At 37.4% G+C, this 23,969-nt stretch overlaps 1 protein-coding gene across 3 annotated transcripts; it reads right to left on the reverse strand.

Annotated features, from left to right (window-relative positions):
• Positions 1-2,375: 2,375 nt before the first annotated feature.
• Positions 2,376-20,477, reverse strand: kiaa0513 (KIAA0513 ortholog). 3 transcript variants are annotated; one of them, XM_088417635.1, is made up of 13 exons: positions 20,378-20,477; positions 16,809-17,346; positions 16,062-16,161; positions 15,788-15,861; positions 15,534-15,604; positions 15,135-15,342; positions 15,003-15,043; positions 14,804-14,876; positions 13,215-13,292; positions 12,968-12,997; positions 6,656-6,736; positions 5,533-5,627; positions 2,376-5,335 (listed from the first exon to the last, which is right to left on the reverse strand). In XM_088417635.1, exons 2-13 carry the CDS (start codon positions 17,177-17,179, stop codon positions 5,286-5,288), a joined length of 1,272 nt encoding a protein of 423 aa, XP_088273761.1. In that variant the 5' UTR covers positions 17,180-17,346; positions 20,378-20,477; the 3' UTR covers positions 2,376-5,285. The 3 variants fall into 3 exon arrangements, 2 of the variants coding, with proteins under 2 accessions (XP_088273761.1, XP_088273762.1); XM_088417636.1 differs by lacking the exon at positions 12,968-12,997; XR_015865934.1 differs by lacking the exon at positions 2,376-5,335 and having other exon boundaries at positions 12,968-13,077.
• Between the last annotated feature and the right edge of the window lie 3,492 nt (positions 20,478-23,969).

Genomic DNA, 23,969 nt, shown 5'->3' on the forward strand with positions numbered 1-23,969 from the left:
TGTAGGTGACCAATCCATCTGTTTGTTGAGTTACCTGACAGGTGTTGTTTATCTTCTGGAGACAACATCAGATGCGTTGTGGATGGTAATCTGTGGCCGAACGGAGCACAGAGAATGGATGGCCTGGAAAATGAGGATGGTGACCGGGAGAGAGAGGGGAGTGACCATGACTAAACAAAATGTCTTCATTTGTGACTCTTTGTATTTACAGCGTTGATTTGTTGATTTTTTTTTTCTTTTTTGTGGGTTTTTGTATTTTGTGTACACAGTATATTTTCCTTTTTTTACGATTCCCTACCCCTATAATGTGTACAATTTACGTTAGTTGAGAATTAAAAATGAAAATTCCTCACGAGTGCAGTGAGTGTGTGTGTGGTGTGAAAATGTTATGCCTGTAGTTAGAAATATGCCATGACAAAGTGTCTATGCATTTTGACTTGCTGTAGTTACACAATACCAAAGGGACAAAGCATTTTGGAGGCACTGACTAGTTATATGAGAATGGAATGTAGTTTTGACTGAGGGGTAAACTGGTAAAGCTGTAAAAACATTGCCCGGTGATCCATGTAGTTGTGCAGTACCATCCAAGTTATTTTGAATGAAAATGTGCCAAAGCAATTGAAAATGATCCATGCCATTTTTATGGTACTGACTATTTACATGGGAAAGGGCAGTGTGTATGGTGGGTCAATTCCTTCACACATAGTAACTTTCTAGCAGTATGGCGGTTTAAGATCAACTGGCAAGGCTTCAAAATACAGTGGGCCCCCCGTGTTACGAGATTAATTCGTTCCACAATTGGGGCCGTAAGGCGAATTGGCCGTATGACGGGCAATCCAAATCCATGTTAAATAACTAATGCGTTTAGAACCCCATAAATAAAAACATCTAAATTGTACATACATATTAAAAATTGGTACCAAAATAGTATTGTAAGTGCTACGTATATATAATATACACGTATACAATCAGAAAACAACATAAATAAAAAATATAGAAACAATTTATTTCCCTTTGACTGGCGCTTGTTATGCCCATATTCCCTAATAAGGGTTATCTCCAGCACCTTTTCCATATAAATCATCTTCTTATGTCTCTCTTTAACATCACTAGCAATATTGGCTAACCCTTTCAACTTTGAATTAAGCAGTAAAATGCACTATGAATACGGTTCTGTAACCACTCCCAATCGAACAAAGCTTTACCATTACGTCATTTTGAAATGAGTGAGGCCGACCAATAGCAGACCAGCATCTCCGTGAGGAAACGCCGACAAATAGCAGACCAGAATTGTAGCGACGCGCTGCAGGGACGGCACCTGAAAATGCAGCAGTGAGACTCTTGGCACAATGTGAGATTTTTGCCATTCGCCGTCTAGTGCAACATGTTGAGCCTGGAAGTGGGGTTTCTCCCACCTGCGGTCTCTGCTGAAGATTTCTTACTTTCCCCAGATGGAGGTTTGAGTTTTTCTTCTGAGAGCTTTTTTCAGGGGATGCAGTTGTGTATTTGTGATGTTCTGTGTGAGAGTATCTGTGATTTCTCTTCACCCGTGAAGCCCTTTGAGACTGTGGTGATTGAATTAAACTTGACTACTGTTCAGTGCAGGTGTGAATCTAGTATAGCAGAATAGTGTGCTGATGGCCACCTCAAAATTGTCACGTCGTGGCATGGCGGCGTGAGGCGGTGGAGGGAAAGGGACTCAAAAACGCAGGAGGACGGAGAGGGTGTGCTCAAACAAAAATGCTCTTTTAATCATAAAACAAGGCAGGAAAAGCAGAAGACAAAAACTTGACAAAGTAGCAAAATAAATGAGGAACGAAATATAACTCACGAGACTTAATTCGGACGACGGGGAAGAATGGAGGGCGAGTACAGCGGCACAGGGAACACAAATTGACGATATCGGTGGGGCGGGAGGTACAATAATCCGACGAAAATCTCCAGAAATTCTTAACTATTCATCTTATCCAGAGAGCTGCTGCAAACTGTAGCAGTTTATCCAACTGTAGCAGTTTATCCAATGAACTACAAAATATATTTTATTGCTTACTTGCCTAATTTTAGTCTTTAGCAAAACAAAGCAGATGGATCTATTGTGGCCCTTGGGTCCTTCCATTTTTCTGTATCCCTACTTGAAATTGTCCTTAAGTGTGTCTGTGGCTGGTAATGGTGAGGGTAAGCAGTCAAGATAATGAACCAATATAGGCCTATATTTTTTTTTAGTTTCTTGAAGCCAGAAAGTCGCCATTTGAAATTACTTCAGTTTTGTGTCATTTGCGAGTTAATGACCATTCTCTGAGACTGATTTGGTTACTTAGATTTTTGAGCAATATTAGAGAGTAGGTCTTCTTTAAAATGTTAGGAACAAGAACAAGTTTTGCATTTAAAATCTTTATTTGGTGTGAGCACTTTATTGTTTGTATTTTTTTTTATTGATACTGGAACTGTGACATTGAAAAACCACATAAATGCCCGCAAAACATGACAACAAAAATACATTTATTACAACATGTTGATTTAATATTGATTCGTACATGCTTAAAAAAAAAATCAACAAACCAATAAGCACGACTGACAAAATTTCTGAGAAATCAGGAGCTGCAACTGTCAGTACACTGAAATAGGAACCTTGTGTTTTTTACTATGCGTGCCATGCCCATAGATTATTACAAGTCGAATTTTCAGCTTACTTACTAATTCAATATTTTAACTAAACATTTTCTGACCTCAAAATACAAGTGGCACCACCACAATCTAAACAGCCTTAAGCAGGTTTACTTCATAATACATTAGTTAGAAGTATACAATAGGTGCACTGCTATGGGCAGAAGAAAGGCATTGATATTGTGGGGCAACTGATTGGATTCCTGAAGCAGGTATTAAAGGCAGAGTATTACAGTACTGTATGTACTGTACATAAGAATACTACAGTATACAGATAAATGCTTCAAACACCATATCAACACACGCACTGATCAACAACACAACAGAAGTCGTAAAACCCAAATAAAACAAAAACATCCTAAAAGCTGCCAGTGAGGTCAACCTCAACCTGAGAAAAAAATAAAAACACAAACAAAGGTTTTCCTATATTATATTGTAAATTTAAAATGAACACCAATAAGTGACATTTTAAAATAATATAAAACAGTGCAATCCGGCAGAGAAGCTGAAGGATATGCTATGGGAATGTGCAATATCTTGTAGACAGATTTATTCATGAACACACAAACAATTGAAATGAGCATGTATAACAGAGATGGGTTGTTTTCAGTAGATCAGGGTCATAAACATTTATATTCCTCAAGGATTACAACAAATACATTTATTGTTTGAACACATAAACGTATAAACAAATAATTCCCAGTACAGATGACTTGATAAAACTACACAATATTGCTAAAATGCTCGCCATCTGCTTAATGCCTTCATTTTATGTAAATAAAATGCAATTCTCAAATGTAACATGCATTTAAGCACATATTATGCTTTAGGTGAAGACTAATGCTACTGTAGCAGTACACTAGGAAAAGATGGCACGGTTAGTCAGTCGCTCTTTCTAAACAACACTTTGAGACTTGTTTTAATTTAAAACAAAAGATATAAACAAACTTAATTTGATACATAGGTATATTTAGGTAAAGGGAAATGTTTAAGTGACAATTCTTGGCTCTTTGATTGAAGAACTTATAGAGGAACACTTTTTGTGAGACTGTTGGCTTTATATAGCACAAAGACTGGAGCGAAAAAGAAATCTAAGATAGCCATGCACTGCAGTATACCTTATTACCTAACCGAGAAATATAACCAAGAACGTCCAGACTGGAAAAAAAACCAAGAAATCATATTTCAAGAATTGAATGTAACATTTTCAGAACAATTTTCTTCATCTTACCAAGATGAAGACAGTTGTAACTGTCGTGTGAAGACACATGATCAACCAGTGGTGGGTGGTCAGGGCCAGCAAGGCCTTTTCTGCTGGCCTAAAAATAACCTGACATAATTATTGTAACTATAATGAACTGTAATAATTGTAATAACTATAGTGAAAGTCAATTTCATTTTAAATTCATTTTTAATATTTTGATATTTATTTTTTTATTGATAAAATTATTCTCCATGTTCTGTTCTATTTGTGTCATTTTATATCCATTTGGTTACGCTTCTTCCAGTGTTGTCGTTTTAAGTGAGTTTTTAGCCAATTAGAATTCATATAACCAGGCTGTATGTAATCTGCCTTAGCCAGAGCCAGGGCATTCGCATCAATACAGTGCGGGCTTCTGCACAAAGTAGCAATTAAACATGATTATAGAACAACTTTTAGCTGTTAGTGGTGTTCGTGTTAGCCAAGGTTGTTACCGTCTTGGTTTCAAGGAAACAACTAGTAGACAGAACCAGCGTTTGAGTCCATCCTTGTTCAAACGCAGGACTATTAAAACGACATTTATTTTGTGTTAAGAATTCTTCAAGTTCTTTATTATTATTTTTAATGTTCAGTTATATCTTACTTTGAAAATATGTGCTTTTAATCTGGAAGGTGACGCAATATTTCTGTTTCCTGTTTTTACCTTCCCGAAACCGACTGGCTGTCGTCACTTGTCACATTTTGTGTCCCGCCGCGCCAAACACGTCCTATAGATGTCGCCCTAGCCCATACCAAGTATTATTTCTTGTCCCGAAACACAGAGAGACGGAACAAGGATGAAAGAGCCGCAGGTTGCCGACCCGCATGGAAGTTAACAGTCTTTATGCTTTACAATAAGTTGACAGTCTCCTGGCCATAGAGTCATATGTACTTGAATTGCCTTAACCAACAAAATAGGCTTACGTTTTGCTATTTTTATGATCAGAGGAATGTTTTTTTTGAGCCATACTTTTTTTTTTTTTGTCAAAGCAGTCTATGACCATGTACAGGTGTTATGGAGCGCTCATGGGGGGGGATTAGATAGTCAGTCATTGGTAGTCACACGTGACAACAGTTGCGGGAGGTTATTGCACTGTATACTAAATATGTGGCAAGCTGTATAGTTGCAACACATAGGCAGATATTTTAAGGTGACGCAAAGAGCTGTCATAGCATCAAAGCAGCAACGGTGGATGATGTGGTATTATTGCTGATGTCGGCTGTGCCTAGTAGAGCACTCCCGAATTGGACGGACAGGCTTCGCTACAACTATGACACACTTCACTACAATAATGTGTTTTACATTCCACTTGACACCGAGTAGGCGTGGCTCCCGCGAAGCGAAGACTGCAGACAAATATTCAGCACGTCATCCTGACCCTCACTCCATCGCCATTTTCTCAATATGGTCACTTAGCAACTTGTACTGTTCTGTAAAGATTGCAAAAGGTGCCACTTTAGATTTCTTGAAGAAAAAAAAAAAAAGAAAAAAATCATAAGACCATTTAAAGCACCAGGAAATAGTTACAATAGTTACATCTGGAAACCCGATAGTTTGTAAAGTTACACAAACTAACTCCAATAGCATATATGGAGAACGTAACGTGTGATTTTTGATTACTTATTACCTTTATTCAGGTTTCCAATGACAGCCTGCTTTTTCAGGAAATCATTGCATAGTTTTTTACTGAGCCCAAACGCAAGCATGTTGTGAGTAAATGTCCTGAAAAAAACACACACACACACACACACACAAAATCCAAGAAGTTGTTAACTCTTTCAGTGCCAAGCGTTACCCGAAAAGGCAACCCCTAGCGCCAGCCGATTTTGAGCATTTTGACGCATCTTTCAAGGCTGACAGAATATTGTATTGCATGACTATAGACAGAAGACATTGGTGGTACCATATGAAAGATTGAATTCCATCCTTTATCCAGAAAAAAAAAAAAGTAAGATTAGACATTTTTCTGTTCTTTAGGAATCACTGTTTGAATACAGGTCATTGATGCCAAACTATTTTGGACAAAAGGAGAAAATAAGCTGTTTTGGGAAAAAATGTGTTTTCTGCACAACAGTGACTTTGACACAAATAATTTTTTTAGTAGCATCGGTAACATCTCAACAGTCCTTCCCTTTGATAAAACGTCAACAAAAACAGTGAAAATGTGTTTTTGATGGCAAAATAATAGTTTGCGTGTGTATATAACTACATTACAACAGTGCTTGATTGGCATAATATTTAAGAGGAGCGCTGGTCACGAGTGTCATCTATTCATTCATTTAAAAAACAAACACACACACAGTTGATGAGAATTCTTGTCACTGAAACACAACCTAAGTATTTTAAATGACAAAAATTCTTGTCCATGGCACTGAAAGAGTTGATCATATCACAAACTAAAGTAATTCACCCTGATTGTCCAAGTCAAGTCAGATTTGAACTCAACTTGCCTCTGAAATTCAGCATTTTGGCTGCATTTTAAATCAAATGAATGCGGGGTTTGATCAGCATTGCCAAAGTCAGAAATTGCATTCCTGCATTCGTATACGTTCGCCGTGAGCCTATGAAGTACTTTTGAAACTTCATAGTCTTTCAGGTGCCTCTTCTGACTAAAATGCCTTGCCTCTTTATAAGACAGAAACATCAATTTGGAGAGGCCAAACTGAATACACATAAGTTCAGCAAAAATCTAGTCAATATCAAAAGATTCAATTTCCATGTTTGTCTTAACTCGGAAGCAGCTTCCTTACCCCAGCTGGCCAAAGGCAATGTTCTCATCCATTTTGGAGGTGTCATCTCTTTCCTCCTGGGTCATGTGACACCACTTCTCCCTGTAAAAAATAAACAAACAAAAAAAACCCCCCAAAATGCCTTGAATTCTGAAAGTTACAGTAAATTAAAATAAAATTGCTGGCCAAGGGGAGTAAAAAAAGATGTAATCTGAATTTGTGTTAATTTCATTCTATCTTTAATATTAATAATACCTTTAATATTAAAATTTGAAAGTAGTCATGACTCCCCAATAAAGCAATCCATTCAACCAGTTGAATATATATTTTAAAAAGGTAATAATTTTGTAATTTGGCAAAATGCATTTTGTGTCTACAATTGATTGCTGAGGAGGCGATAAAGCTAGCAAAGCTAAAACGGCAATGCTGTTTTTGACAAAATATTTGGAAACTGACCGGGTTTGTTATCAGGAGGTGTGCAACTTGCAATTTTTATTTTCTGAACTTCAGTATAGCCGAAAAGTAACATACTTGTCAAATGTCATCTGTTAGTGATTAAAAAGGGTACTTTTGTTAGGCTTAAATTATTTTTTTGTTTTATTCTGTTCCCGCAGACATTTGCAGTGGGTGTCCTTGGAAAATGTGCTTACTAAAAGGGGTCCTTGACTCCAAAAAGTTTGAGAACCCCCGATGTAAAGCATGGCTAGACTGGTGCGAGATTTGCATTGATCGATTCATTATTCCTTTTTCATTCACATACGCAACACAACAAAAATTTAGGATATCACACTAAATTGACTTTCTAGAAAGTTTCAATGGCCATGTCCAACTGAACACTTTAGTACATTTTACTGTACATTACTCTAAGAAGGAGCTGAAAGTCAATTTTTCTTCGCTGATAAATTAAGTTCTCATTTCTGTGAAGCTTCCTGTCAACAGTATTTGCTGTATGCAGTATGCTGATGTCACTTTGGCCCGCAAAGCGAAATGGCCACTTTCCTTTTACAGTACAACCTCCAGTTTAAAGCGTTGCTTTGTGTTATCTTCCGTCTCATGAGGTCAAAGTGGAAATGACATGATGAAGTGGACTGTTAGAGCAATTATATGTGCATCAAGAAATTCATGGACAAACACCATGAATGAAAACTTGTCATAAGCGGTGTTCAAAAAACTGTCCTTAGAAGTGGAGTATGTCCGCTTCAACACCTCCTGTATAACAAAACACCTTTCAATATTTCTGATGCTTCTGCTGTGTTTTTGTGAAAGATGTTCCTGTGAAATGTTGAAAATGTTGCTTATTTGGCTGAAATAAGATAGCATATCATAAATAAGACAAAGATGCATCGGGGCATGAATTGTAAGTGAACAGCTAGCGCTGGAACAGCTGGATCCAGATATACAGACTACATATTTCCTGACAATGTCTCCGCAGCACATTCATGATATCAATTGTTGGTTATTGAAGCAAAGCTTAAAAAATGTACAGAAAGCAAGAGATTATTTCAACTGAATTATAATAACATGCTTTATAAATCTCACAGACAATCAAACAAACTACAATGGCATGCCAACAGACACCAAATAAAAACAGAGGAATATAGAATAGGACAGAAATTACAGACTGAGTAAAACCAGCAACAAAAAATTAACAAAGAAAAACACTAACCAACTGATGTTAAAATGGATAAGTATGATTCACAACAAGGACTATTACTCTTCATTTCCCCGATGCACTCTGGAGCACCAATATATATATATATATATATATATATATATATATATATATATATATATATATATATATATATATATATATATAATTTTTTTTTAAAACAATGTCTATTCCATTTTTTTCAACTTCTATGCGATAAAGAAATATGCAATCTGCTCCCAAAATAACTCACATGTATAAATAATTCGTAGACAGTAACATTGATCAATATCTTTTGCACCACAACGATTTATTTTTTATATATAATTTAATGTCATGGTCAGACATTTTGTCACTGACTCAAAATGTGTTTATCACTAGATTTGCTGCTTCAGTTTTCATGTTGATGATGCACAATGCTTTCACATGGTTGAAACGAGCAGTTAGAAATATTGGCCGTAATTCACCCATATGGTCTGAATGAATAACAGAAGAAAGTTCATCATTTTGATAGAAATGAAATGGGGACATTTTTTAAACAGTGAGTAGACCTACCATTGGCAAGGTTTGCGGGATAAAACAACAAATATCGTATATTCCGCGCTATAAGGCGCACCTAAAAGCCTTCAATTTTCTCAAAACCCGGCGGTGCGCCTTATAATCCGGTGCGCCTAATATAATGTTCATATCAAATGATATCTATAATGCTGGTCAACAGCAAGCCAAATGCGATGTCTCACATGCCATGAAGCAGAGTGTCTTGCTACTTTATCTCACTTTAGTAGAGTGAGCTTCATGAACATGAGTCAAACTAAATGTAAAAACTAAATAAGCCATTAATAAACTAATAACTAAATAAACTAAATAAGCCATTACTAAACAAACAATGCACCACACATAACCCATGCGAAGGAATGTGCATTGATGCTAACATTAGCTATTGCAATGCTAAGCAAGCATGGTCGCGATCTTGTCATATGCTAATTAGATCGTTGGCAATGTATGATGCAAATAAAACGTGTTCGAGGCTAGCAAGTGTCAACAGCACGTGGCAACAACGATGTCCAAAACACATAAAAACACAGACTTACAGTAACTGCTTTCAAAAGAGTCCTGAATAAGTACGGCCTACATGCTATCCTTAAAACACAGCGACTTCCTGACTGCACCTTCAAAATAAAGCTGACAATGGATGCTGACAGCATAAACTAATTTCTGTGTTTGGAAACACTAGAAAGCCATACCCAGTGCAAAATAGCACAGTTTTTTTAATCAACAATACAATATATTTTAAGCTTTTTGGTTGCAATTTGATTAAAATACTTAAGTTTAATATTTAACCACAATTATATTCTTTTAAACTCTTGATTTATTTTGGCATTGGTCTTTTAATGGAATCAAGAAGTATTTTTCCCACATTCTTCAGATATTACTTCAATAAAACAACTCTTCATTCATTTTGGGAGTTGTGAGGACGCTTATATTTTATTAATAAAATTAAGAGTCTATGAGTAAAGTTTGACGGTTTAGCTGATGTATAACATAGGGGATGTATAATGCAACCCAAGCCACTACTGTAGCTTTTACTCTACGCACCTTGTAATCCAGTGCTCCATATATATGATTTTTTTTTTTTTTTAAATAGACCATTTATTGAAATTGCGTGTTATAGTGCGGAAAATACGATAGATGAATGATCACACCTTTTCATGAGACAACGCTAATATACGGTTTTGTGCACAACTGTGAATCAATAGTATTACCCATGTTTCTGAATTTTACGAAGCCAGACAAAGATTAGTAAAGGTTTGAGGAAACCAAGATCCTTTTTTTTTTTATTGTAATTACTTTTGTGAAATATTGGAGTTATATTTTATTTATTTATTTTATGTGTGTGTCTTTCTGCCATAGGTATCAAAGTCAACCAATAAAGGCTGGAAGGATTTTCCTTTTTGTGTAAATGAACAGACATTTTACTTTTGAAAAAAAAAATCATCGCATTAAATGGACTTTCCCTCTGTATTCTCATGTTTTGGCACCCAAGCATGGAGCAGAAATTATTTTTTTCAGAAAATCATTTGCCATGAGGTGCCATTTAAAATTTTCAGTTTCAATTTTCAATTTTCAGGAATGAGTATGTGAGTGCTATCACCAAATCTAACACACTTGCTGCTTCATAGTGTTTTCCCACAAAGTGATCACAGTGATCCCTCGCTACTTCACGCATCCCCTATGCACCTATTGCAATTGAAAAAAAAAATTAAACGCAATACGGAGGGACATGCTGTGAAGGTTTTTTGCATGCCAGATAGACAAGGAAACTATAATTGCACTTGCCATGGGCACTCCTCGGACATCCAGCTACTGCAGTACACATATTTACTTAAATCTTTAAATATTAAACCTCATAGACAAACTGTACTGTTATCCCTTCCCTTCCTTTGGCTGTAGTCTCTAGGACAGTGGTCCCCAACCCCCGGGCCGCGTGGGCCGCACCCGAAATAATGTATTGTAGATGATTTAGTTTAATGGTACGTGCACACCGAACGCGAACGAGGCAAAAAAGCGGAGAGTTTAGGATTGTAGTCAATGGAGTTCGCGTGACTGGGCGCGAATGCACGTCGGGCGACGCGATGGATGCGAATGGAGCGATGCGAACGGCCGTGCGCGTGGTCACGAGAAGCGAAATTTGGCCTTTCGAGTGAAGTTAAATTTTTTTTTACTATTTCCGCGTTTCGCGTCACGACAGCCAATCAACTTCGGGAACATTAAACGACTCACGCAGGGGGCAGGAATGAATCATGGCGGTCGCTTTGCGGTCACCGGGAGCGATCCAACACGGCCAGCTGAGCTTTCAATACAAAATAGAGCCAAGCAAGAGCACTCACCTGGCTTGTAGAAAGGCGGAAGCGAGAACTTGGGACAACTAGTATGTGCAGCGCATTTACTTTACTTAACAGCTGTTGAACCGTAGTTACTGTGCTATGCTAACGATAGCGCAGCATTGTCACCCCTCTAATTTGACTTCTGGGCACCGCTAACATAACTGCAGCTCTCTGTGAAACTACTGACAAAGGGATGGGGACAGGACGTTATAACAGTACAGTTACTGTATAAAGTTTAATAATTTAAGATTTAAGTAAATGTGTACTGCAAAAATTTTTGTCTTAAATATGTAAATCGTAAATACTTTTCACATTTAAAACATTCTGGTACCCACAAAGACATGCATTAAAAGTCCGTCGGAGGGGGTGATGTTAGTTAGCGGGTTTTCACTTATTGCGTGGGGGGCGTTTGGCTCCCCAATGACCGTGAAAAATGAGGGATTACTGTAATAAAATAGTGAACCCTTGCTACTTCGCGTTTCCACTATCGCGGATTTGACACATCGCAGATTTTTTTTTTTTTCCCATTACGTGGATTCACGACTTCACGACGAAAGATTTTGTTTCCATTACATATTGAGCTTTTGCAATAGCTCCCAAGCGTGCTGCTTCGGCGAAGGCTTGTACTGAGCCTAAACGCCGACAAAAAATCATGACAATTGCTGAGGAGGTGAAACTTTTCGAAGGGAGAAGTTACGCGGTGGTGGCCATTTGGGAGTGAACAAATCCACCGTTCGCTACATTAAAGATGAGGCGAACATTAGAAGACGGCTGTCATCACCTTTGGCAATTCAGCGAAGCCAGTTGTTACGGCTCGTAATAAAACGATCGTCCGTATGGAAGCCGGTTTAGCAATCTGAAAAGCTGACTGCCAATGGAAGAAGAAAATAGTGAAGCCTTTTCTTTTGACGTCTCGTGCAGCTGCGGTCATATTAGTAGCGGCCCAGACGTTGAATCAAAGTCCAATCTGTACATGATCAAAGATTACAATGGAGAGTTTATGCTTGAAATAACATTTTACTATAAAATAAATCTTGGGAAGAAGTATCTAACGGTCTGGTCAATGTCATCAAAATTGTTTTCATTTTATTTTTTAAAGTGAAAAGTGGGGGCGCTACTTTGCGGATTTTCAGCTATCGCGGCCGGTTCCGGAACGTATCCACCGCGATAAATGAGGGTTCACTGTATTTACAGAACCATTTAAGGAGTATACAGTAGTTGACAAAATACATTATTTTGTGATTGGCTGTTACATTATTAGCATTTAATTACAAAGCTGTACAGAAACAATTTCACAAAAGTGAATTTAGTTTAAAATGACTAATTCTTCTTTGAAAATAACTAAAAGTCCTACACAAAGCACTTAAGACACTGAATCATCAGGTCACTGCACATTTAAGTAGGAAGTGTACTGTATAAACCGAAAAGTATAGGAAATTAATCATTCTTTAAAAACATTGGACCGACAACCGGCGCAATTCAAATTCAGTAGAACAAAGTAGCCCATCAAAGTCACAGGCCTTTTGTTTACAAGCTATGGTCCAACTTGGGTATCCCAAAAGTCCAGACCTCCAAAATAAAGAACTAAAAACACAAACCAGCATTTTACATAACCAAAAACCATTCCATTCCAAAGAACCTGGTAATCATAAGAAGCCATGCGCATAAAAACATGACAGCCACAATAGCTTCAGATTTTTCTAAAACATTGTAAAAGTCTTACGCTTAGTTATGTATTTATTCATTTATTTATTTGAATTAGCCTTTTTGAGATCGGCAGACAAACGGAAGACAGACCTCTTATCTTTTTCTCCATCTTGCGTTCCCCTGCTCGGCAGCAAGGCACAAGAAGACACGGGTTAAGTCGACATGCAGATAGTGCATATAGAGAGGAAAGAGGAGCAAACCTTGCCCAGACACACAGAAGCATACATGAGAGAACATTTTCAAATACTTTAACAACTGATTAAAAATCATACGAAGTGGGAAAATGCACTTCATCAAATGATTTGTTCATCCAGTCAACTGTGGCCTTTAGACTCACCTTGTTGTTGGCGACCTCTTTTTCCTCTCACAATGAACTGCATCAAAGAATGCAGCATTCCAAAATCGCAATGTGTGCCTGACAGAAAGAAAAGATTCAGTATAGATTTTTGTTACGTTTGAAGAAATTATTGCACTCAAGTCTGTATTCTAGAGAACATTTTTAAATACACATTTACACATAAATGAATGGCCCATTTAAAAATAAAAATAAATCGTATATATGGCGCAACGGATTGAATGGCGCATGGAATCAAAGCAACAGTGGTGGCTTGGGCTGCATTTGCATTCCGTTATGTATCCACTAAAAGGAGCTGCGCTCAAGTGAATGTCAACTCAATGATTAGATACTGTAAGTCACTCAAACTTCATAAATAGAATATAAGCATTCTCACAGCTCTGTTCACTCGAAAAATGAATAAACAATAGTTTGAATTTCTTTCCATAAGTAATGTCAGTGAGGTGCACATGGAATCAAAGCTACAGTGGTGGCTGCATTTACATTCTGTTATGTATCCACTAGATTAGCTGCACTCAAGAGAATGTCAAGTCAATAATCAGAGAAGTCAGCAGTTTATGCAGTCAGCACATCGATATATAAGGCGCACTGGATTATAAGGTTCACCGTAAGCTTTTAAAAAAATGTAAGGCTTTTAAGTGTGCCTTATTGTGCGGAAAATACGGTACAGTTTAGTCATTTGTTCTTTGTTTGGATTGAGCTTTTGGCGCTGCCTTTGGCCACTGTTGACATTACATTTTGTAGTGAGAAGGATGGTGTGGCTTTAAAAGCAGTCAATCATGGCAACATGTGTTATTCTGTCTCGCTGGGAAATCTGGCCCACGACTGTAAATTGTACTTTCTTTCTAAGAATGTTGTCGTTTACAATAATATGCCCATAACTGGTTTGTTTGTTGATCCAACAACTTATGACTATGGATAACATACCAGCTAATGTTAGTTCCTATCTTAAAGGGACAATGTGTAAGATTTAGACCGTTTTTCATTACGGACAGCAGGAGGTGCTGCATTTACCATAGTCCAGCTTTAACAGATATGGCAGCCTCCGGAGGAGTGCCACCCCCCCATGTAATATAATTTAATGATAACTAGGCCTACGATATATTCATGACATCATGTTGTTCATTAAGAACACATTTATTTGCAAGTATTTCAAATTTCTAAACATTTCACGTATTCCTTTTTGGTGAAAAATGATCTCAATCTTACACATTGTCCCTTTAAGCATGTTATATAGTGCTGCCTTGTACACGTTTAGCTTGTTAGCCTTTTCACTTGTGCCAGGTATTTCCCTTCGGTTAGCATAAGCATAGATTTTGCATTGATAAGAACTGATTAGCATCCAATTAACGTTTTGTATTGAAATTATGAGCTTTTATAATTCAGTTATATGATTGTCTTAATGTATCTTGCGTACATTTTGAGCCCACTAAGATCATCGTGGTGTAGCAACATTGTTCGAGGAGTGTCTTTTAAACATAATTTGTAAAATATCTACTGAATTCAATTCCTTTTCTTTTTTTTTTTTCTTTAATTCCAAACGCTGTGGTAATGGACAAGAAAATGAATACCAGATGGGTTGCTGCTTCAGGTGGGTGTACAAGTAAACCCTTTCTCCCTTCTTTTCCTCCGGAGCCTGTGACACTGGGACGAAAACAACATGTTAAATGTCGTCACGTGTTGTGAAATGAAAAGAAACATGAGTGAAGTAATGCAACAGGAAATTTGCACTGAAATATAAACAAAACACCAAAGTTTGATGCCCCTTACCTGTTGATTTGGATTTTGTCTCAGCTGGATTTTCACCATCTCTGTAGTGAATGCAAGATTAAAGGGTGCTTAAAATGATGAACATGAATTCAGTTCAGGAAAAAACCAAGGCAACAAAGTATATTTGCTTACTCTGCCTTTGGAGTTATTGAGCTTCTCAGTTTGCTTTCTAGGCCTCCAAAAAAGCCTTTGACGTCAGTCTTTGATGAGTTTTTAAGAAGGCGCTCAGCAGCGTCTTTCTTATCAGTGAGCCAAGAGTTGGCCTTGTTTAAATATGAGTCCAGACCAGCTGGAGGACCACCTCGATCAAGGAGCTCTGCAGGAGATGGCTGGGACTTTCCTTTAGAGAGAAAGACAAAAAACAAGGCAATCCCAAAGAATCGTTGGGTCACTTCACTTTATACACTACAAATAATTCAATCAGTTTCACTCTGTGATGTTATTCTTACAAATATTAGAAATGATTCATGGCTGAAGAATTACATTGCTTGCAAATATTTACATTTCTGTGTGAAAGAAAAAAATATTTACCAATATAATAATAAGTAAAGCACATAGTCATGAGGTTTTTGGCTGGGCTGTAGTCATCCATTTGGTAACATCTGAAAAAACAAACAAAAAAACAAACAAAATACTAATTATATTTTAAGACTTACTTAATTCAAACAGAAGTAATGATGAATTTCACGATTTTTTCTTCAGTAAAAAAAAAAGTCTTTGTGTACTGCTGAAATAGTTTTAAGAGTACTAAAATAGTATTAATGGTCATTAAACTCCCAACTTACTCAAACAGCACGACTGCAAATGATTGCACCAGTCGATAGAAGGTAGCTTCACTCACACATTTTGAGTGACAGCGCTGAATGGGGAGAAAAACATTTTACCAATATTTTCTGCATTTTCTATACAGGATTTAGGTAACGTAATTAAAACAGATTTGTCAGTCAAGAACACAAAATAAATGATTTCATTCAGAGAATTAAAAAAAGTCAGTCTTTTGGTATCTGGTAAATAAAGTAAAAATATGCTGCTTTTCAGCCATAACATCTTCCCATTTACCTGTGCACTGATGTATTTAGAAAACCATTCCCTGCCTGTGCCATTCTCGCCAGAGCATAGCTCTCCAAAATGAGCTTTCTCTTCTTGGTCCAAGTCCTGTCTGAGAAGAGATTGTGAAAAAACATTGAAAATGTAACCATACAATTCTTTAACATTCAGTGACTGATAAATGCCATGTAAAAATGTCATAGCCCAAGAGACACAAAACATCAAAAACCGCAACAAATTTAACCCTACAGAGGTTTCTCAAAGTTAGAATGTAAAATATACAGTATCACAGCTCCATCTGCTGGATCTGGTCAGTAACGGCCCCACTTGGCTCAATGCAGAAATGAAGTCCCAATTAACACTAAATGAGTTCAGTATATTTTTTGTCATTTTGCGAAGAAACAAATTCCCCGCATAATCAAGTATCGGTCAGCCTAATCTGTCACGATGAAAGGGGAAGTCAGGTCAAAACTTTCCTTTACATCAACAGCTTTTATGCACCTACTGTACACAAGATCAAAAACAGGGAGTATGATTTAGCAACAGATCGGTGAGCCATGACCATAGTTACCTGAGCCCGCAAGTGACAAAATGACTGCCCCTTGACATGGATAAAAACGGGCAACTCGTGCTACTTGACTCATATTCCACAAATACATTCATTGAGATGCTGTGTTAAGATTAGTGGGGGCACATGTAACATGATTGGAAAGAGATCTTTTTTTTAACGCTTGGCAAAGGCAATAAAATGTGCCTCACCTTCCATGAAACACTTTCTCAACGTAAGCCTTCATGAACTCCCTTCTCTCTAAAGTCTCAGCATCAGTGCCCTCACTACTGTGAACGGATGAGGACGAAGACCGTCTCAGCTCCCACATAGTTGATGGCGGATCCATGTCATTCTCACTGTCCGCATACTCTGTTGCATCACTTTCATTTTCTTCATCTTCATGATGGTGATGTGAACTGGACTTGGTGGGAGTGATTGGCTCAGGCAATGGGGTTTGCAGAGGAAATCTGGAGGACTGCTGCTCTGGGGACAGAAAGTCTGAATGGCCCTGAATGATGTCTCTTGCATCATTAAGATTTGTAGCCTCCGATGGTAGATCAAAGTCTATGAGGTTGTCCATTGCAGTAGACTCTATGCTGGTTTTGCCCTCTCAGATTTCAGACTGAGCAACTAAGTGCTATGCAGCAACAAAACTGTGGCTGCGAGTGAAGCGACATGAGGTTTCATTTGTCCTGATTATGTTAATTTGATAGTTCTGGTGATCTGGACATCACAAACAGTCTGCATCTGTAAAACAAAAACAACAAAAGAAAACCAAAAAAACATTAGGACTGTATCGCATGACAATGTGTTGCATTACTTGCTTGTTTTGGGATTAGCAGATTTAAAGTGGAGTTCATTGCAATCAAAACAAGGATTTGTATTTGTGATGAGTAATTGCTGGAATATGGAAAAAAATGTCAATATCAGCAGATCATGAGGAGAAAATGCATTTTGTTACACAGACAACATGATATCATAAAGCAGTGATAATACATTTCACATGATGTTGTTACACCACAGGGGAGAGGGAATTATCCCAAGATGTGTTTTTTGTAAAATGGTAAATACTAAGGCTGCACGGTCTAAATTTTACACATTGCCCCTTTATGTAAATATGTGTACTACAGTAGTAATATTTGAAAATTCTGTGAAGGGAGGCGGACACTACGCGGTTTTTTCCTTATTGGGGGGGGGGGGGGGGGGGATTACTGTATATTGTGTCTGTGTGTTTGTGTATATGGCGTACAAAAAAACCTTCGAAGTAACCCACAATCAGCTCTAACTAATGACTTCTATTTTTAGGCCATTAAATCAAATTTCCAAAGCGCCGTCAAATTTTAATCGACAGAGACAAGATTTTCTCTCCTCTCCTTGAAGTCACATTGTCTGCAGTGTGTCTTAAACCCACGAGAATATAAAATCTGATGACCTGCGTTGTTCCTGTAATGCACACGAGGGGAATGAAATTACTGGCCAAAGTATGTCTGCCTCTGCTACCATAGGGGATAAGGCTCAAAATAACTTCTCTTTTTTCAGTTTTAATACTCAGACTTCATTTGAGGAGCAGCTTTTGAAATGAGTTTAACCTGAGGGACCTGAATCATGGGTTTTACTAAAAAAATACAAATATGACAAATGACCAACGAATGACCAATTGGTTTCTTTTTTTTTTTTTTTTTTTAAATACAATCAACAGTTTTATTCTTTAATTGCTCATCAGCGAACTGTATATTCTTGTTTGGAAACATTTTATATATATATATATATATATATATATATATATATATATATATATATATATATATATATATATATATATATACACACACACAGTATAAATTGATAACCATATAAGCTGCTTTAGGCTGATGTATGCCATAGCATAATGAATGACTGAATGAATTTAGTTTCAGGTCCTTTTAGGATATGTAGTGTTACTGTATAAAGATTTGCAAGCTATTTATCCGTTCAATGTTGGATACCACACTGGACAACATGCTGCACGTTCAAAGGGTGAGAAAGCAGTGGCTTCAATTCTGAAATTTACAGTAACCAGGAGCAGTTGTCTCATCTCTCAGAGAAGCTCTGCAAATCAAGCTGCGCTTGTGTGACAACTTAACAGCATCACATGCTGCCATAAATGTATGACAAGCAGAAGTGGCTGAAAGAAGATATGGGAGGTGAAGGTGAGGTTGGTCAACATGTACCACCGCAGACCGATTAAGAGACAATAGCATTTTACTTGGTGTCATTACATGTAATTCAGGTCTGGTTTATTAACAACACTACTGCAAATAGATACACAATGCACACATAATTTGATCACAGATTGAACACCCAAAAGATAGAAAAGACCTGATATAATATATATCATATTGATTTTATTTTGTTTGAAAAGATTCTTGACATATTTGATATTGGAACCATTCAATTGTAATCAAAAGTAAACAATTTACAGTACATTACTTTAATATTATCCTACACTAATGGGAAAATGTTTCAAACTCCATTTTTAACAAACACTGTAACTAGCAACTGTAGTGAGAGCAGCTCAGGACAACACATCTGCTCAGAGTTCTTTCTATTTCTTTTCTTTCAATAAAAGAAGCGACCTGACAGAACGATGACTGCGTTACAGTATAATTTACAGTTAGGTTCAATTCATTTTCTAATAATTTTCGGAATAATAATACTTTTATTTTCTTTATTAATCAGTGTTACTAGTACTCTATTTTAGAAGAGACCAAAAAGCCACCACAATGTGGAAGGCTAACCAGACACAAAGGGGTTGGTAGGGGTCAATTTGCATTCCAAATCTTCCAACAGTACAATATTAGGACTCATGTATTATAGGGACAATGTGAAAGATCTAGACTGTTTTTCATTAAAAAGGAATACATTAAATGATTTACAGTTAAAAAATAATTGCAAGTAAATGTGTTCTTAACAGCCAATAATATGTTTTAAATATAAGGTGTAGTTAAAGGTCTAGTTAGAATTAAATTATATTACATGGGGGATGGCACTCCTCCGGAGACTGCAATGTCTGTTATAGCTACGACCAATGGTAAATGCAACAACTCCTGCTGTCTGCTGTCCGTCATGAAAAACACTCTAAACCTTGCACATTGTCCCTTTAAAATAACAAGAACGAACGGTTTCATTAAGAGGGAATATATATGACAAGATCCCAAAGCCTATTTTAAAGGGACACTGTGTAAGATTTAGACCGTTTTTCATAAAAAAGTAATTAATAAAATGATTATAAATTTCAAAAACCTGCAAATAAATGTGTTCTTAACGACCAACAGTATGTTTTCAATATAATTGTAGGTTTACTTGTGCTTTATTGGGCAAGGTTTAAAAAAAATGATTACCGTAGACCAGTAATTTGAAGTGAAAACTCAAACTGGACGAATAGCTGTAGATAAGGGAAGCAGACACCACTAAATAAACAGCAAAATGCTGCCTGTCGTTTCCTGGAAGCTTGCACGCTGCAGTGTGATAAGCGTCACTGCGTAGCCATTTTTGACGGAATGCCTTAATAACTTGCTTTCGTTAAGAAGCCAAATACTGTCTAATCGATTGAGGTTACCATTTATAACGGTTTGAGGGAAAAACACCGAGAGTACAAGACGGGACGAGGAACTCTTGACACCGTTCAAATAACCAGACGATCGCTTGAAAAATACATTAAAATGTGTCAAATTGGCAAAGCCCGTTAGCATGTACAGCAGACATAAGGTTTTGCAAAACAAAGTAGAGTTGTACGTACAAGAGGGAAGCCTTGCTGACAGGAAAGTGGGCAGCTCCTCTTTGCTGTGCAATGTTTTCGCTTCTGGTGCTGGTGGCGTTTGTCTTGAGTGGCAGTGAGCATGCGCAAAAAGGGAGTGACGCAAGGAGAACCCGCATGACGTCTAAGGCCTCCAAGCCAATCACCGCGTCGGATGGAATAAATGACGAAGCTTCCGTAAGTGGAACGCTCCTCTTTTTTCGGCAGAAAAATCAGTTAAACTAATGTGACTTAACAGTGTATTACTGTTGGGTGCCCCGAGAGGGGAATATATTAAAAAATAATTTATATATTATATTAGTATATTAGTATATTAAAAAAATAAAATTCGGGGGAAAATAGTAATAACAAGTCCAAACCTAGGGAAGAAAAAATATATCTCACAAAAGTTTTATTCATGATTCAGGGTTTTCCAGGTCAGATTGGTCATTATAGGATCAGCTCTGTGTCTTTCATCTGAATTGCATTTTTTAATCATATGCCCACATTTTAATTTTTCATGCGCAAAAAGTTCACTTGAGTTCACCCGATGTTCTTTGCTTCTTCTTCTTCTTCTTCTTCTTCTTCTTCTTCTTATTATTATTATTATTATTATTATTATTATTATTACATAAGTCTCTTTAGAGTGTATGCAAATATTTTTAACACATCAAAGAAAATAATTTTCAGAACATAATTGCCAAATTTGAATGATAAGAAAAAATAAGAAGTACATAACACATACAAGCTATCAAATAATTAAAATCAAGCAATTCTCTCTGCTCTGAAATGCTATGCCGCCATGGCACCTTGAAAAACAGAAGCAAATGTGTCGAGGAACGTTCTAATGCTTACAAATACAGTACCTAAATGTTTCAGCCATGAAAATGTAACTACTTAAAAAGGATGCAAGGCAGCCAGTTCTTTTCCAATAATGTCATAGGCTATTTTCAATGTGCCATGCCCTCACTAGTTCACAGTTGGTATTCTGATTAATCCATTGTTAAAATACAGTCAGTATTATGCAGATTAATCCGCCCATGTTGCCACCATCTCAAGGAGCAGCAATTTTGACATTCTATAACCAAGTGGCGGTCCGTGCATTTCACACTTAGGCCTTCAATGATTGGACCCTTCATGCACACACGTAAGCATGTACACAGGCTATTTTTCAGAGCATCAATAAACCCGCATCAGCAATTAAAACGTATCATTGCCAAAACTCAGAATAGGGCATAATAATTTCAAATTATTTGTCCACGAAGTGTTATGAAGTCCACCAAGAGCAGGCAAGCTTTAACAAGATTGTATGCTAAATTACAAATGGCAATTTAATATAAGAGTCATGTCTGGGCATGGTGAGTTGAGTTGGGAGGTGGAAGGAACGGGACCCAAAACAATGCAGGAAAAATGAGAAATATGTGGCTCAAAAAACGTTTTAACAAGGAAATCAGGCAGGACCGAACGGGAGCAAAACTGGATGGACTTAGTATCACCAGAAATGTGATCGAAATCAAACTAACGAGAACGCAGACAATAAAGGCAGAAGCGAGTAGAACAGAAACATGAACAAAACCCCACAACAACTAAAGCCAACCAAACATGACAACTGAATATGAATGACATAAAATGACAAAAACATATTAACTCAACCAAAACGGCAGTCCTATCTTGGGGACAGCCGTTTCAGAACACAATCCATTCTTTTTTTTTCCTCAGAAAGACTTTCATGACTTGCTTGTAGAGTTTGTCTTCGCATTTTATTTCCAATAATATATCCTTGTGTATTGACATGGACGCCAATGCTGAAAGTCGTGTTGGTCCAATTTCCATTTTGCTCTTCTTCAGCCAGAGCGGGTTTAAAAAAATGGCGTCTGCGGGTCTGGCTTTGATGTACTGTACGCTAACGCTAATTTTAGCTGGTTGAGCAACATTTCTTTTTCTTTTTTTGAAACAACTTTAACCACTTCCACCGTTAAACATGGAGGATCAATAAAAGACCGCCTTCCTGTAGTGAGCGTCCACTTATTCTACGTGAGGCCTCTAGATGGCGATCTTATGACTTGATTGGCTATTGCAGCTGTCTAACAAAAATATGGGCCCGAACACAATATGTCATTGCACACTGCACAGAAGCCTTCTACTTGTTTAAGCAGATGCCCCAGCGCATCCCAGCTAAGCAGACATGAAGTCTGCCTTGCGACACACGTTAGTTGAATTCTAATTGGCTAAAAACTCTACACTAAAACGGCAGCACTTGTAGATGTGCAACCATTATGGACATAATATGACACGAAAAGAACAGAATATGGAGAATAATTTTATATATAAAATGCTGCTATAACCTTATACTCTCCACCTAATCATATGACCAAATACAAAAATCAGACAGGCTGTGTTGTTTACAATGTGAGTCACAGGGCATCTGACATCAATTTCAGCCGACAGGAGAGGGTGTCACAGGAGAAAGCAGCAAAGTCTTTGATAATGATAAAAATAGATTAATCATAGATTAATCTGGTTCATTCTTATTCCAGAATACCACATTTAGACTCTTGGGAGGACCATTCATTGATTGACACCACTCATCCTATGCACGGTCATGAGGTGTTGGAACCTATCCCGACTTGTTTGGGCTCAATGTTAGGCTATGCCCTAGATTGTTTGCAGTCTCTTGGCACATACAGAGATGGGCAACGATTCAGCGCGGCTATTAAACGTGCACTTGACGGACTTCCCGTTGGCGTTTTGTGATTGTCAGGCAAATTGCGAAAGACGGGTGGTCAGTGAGGCAGCAGGATGCCAGCATGTTACCTGAACCAGTCTAACAAACGACCGGTGGTTTTAAATCTGGGTTGTGATACCATGTTGTGTAATGTGAGTATGTTTTTTTATGTATGTTTTTTATGTTTTTTTATGTTTGTTTAATTTTTGATGTGTTGGACTTGGTTTATTTGCTGTGTTTACTTTTTTAAATTTGCGGGATTGCAACCAATGGGTAGGGATAACTTTTTAAACTGCTGGCAAGGTACTGATTAACTTCAGATGAGGAATAAAAATTGATTGTTAGGATGGACAGTTTACAAATGTGTGTGTATTGGCAGGACTGTATAATGTTAGCCTGTCATGATTTTTATCCCACTTTTTTGTATTATACTGTTTGGGCCCTGTTTGGCCCCCTTTTAATGTATTTGTCTGGCCAATGGCTGTGCAATAAGGTTGGTGTTGCAGCATTTCTTTTATTGTTGAATTTGTGTGAATTTGTATTTGTGTGCAGTGTGAGGCTACCATTGCTGAAAGTGTGCCTCACACCTCCTTACCTTTGCACAATTATCCTAGTCTGGCTTCTTATGACAAAATTGTTGAAAAAATATCTCGAACCTCAGTCAGTTAGTTCTGGCAATCACGTGAGACTTGTGCTCGAAATCAATATTACAAATAGCAGGTAAATTGTAATTGTAATGGGTAACCACTAATCCAAATCAAGGCGCACAAATTCTTACATAGTGGGACAAGGCTAAGATCAAACTACACGATAGCAATTAGTTCCAGACCCAACAGACGTGTCGCAGGCAAACCTTCATTGTTGTGGCAA

Source organism: Hippichthys cyanospilos, chromosome 6, assembly GCF_059441005.1.
Source record: "Hippichthys cyanospilos isolate Australia breed blue-spotted pipefish chromosome 6, RoL_Hcya_1.0, whole genome shotgun sequence".
NCBI lineage: Eukaryota > Metazoa > Chordata > Actinopteri > Syngnathiformes > Syngnathidae > Hippichthys > Hippichthys cyanospilos.

Bases quoted from the DNA above. Each gene is read 5' to 3' on its own strand.
- kiaa0513 (XM_088417635.1), bottom strand. From the start codon at position 17,179: ATGGACAACCTCATAGACTTTGATCTACCATCGGAGGCTACAAATCTT. The intron at 15,605-15,787 runs GTAAGTTGGGAG...TTGTTTTTTCAG, and splicing joins TTTGCAGTCGTGCTGTTTGA to ATGTTACCAAATGGATGACT. The intron at 14,877-15,002 runs GTAAGGGGCATC...TTTTCGTCCCAG, and splicing joins GACAAAATCCAAATCAACAG to TGTCACAGGCTCCGGAGGAA.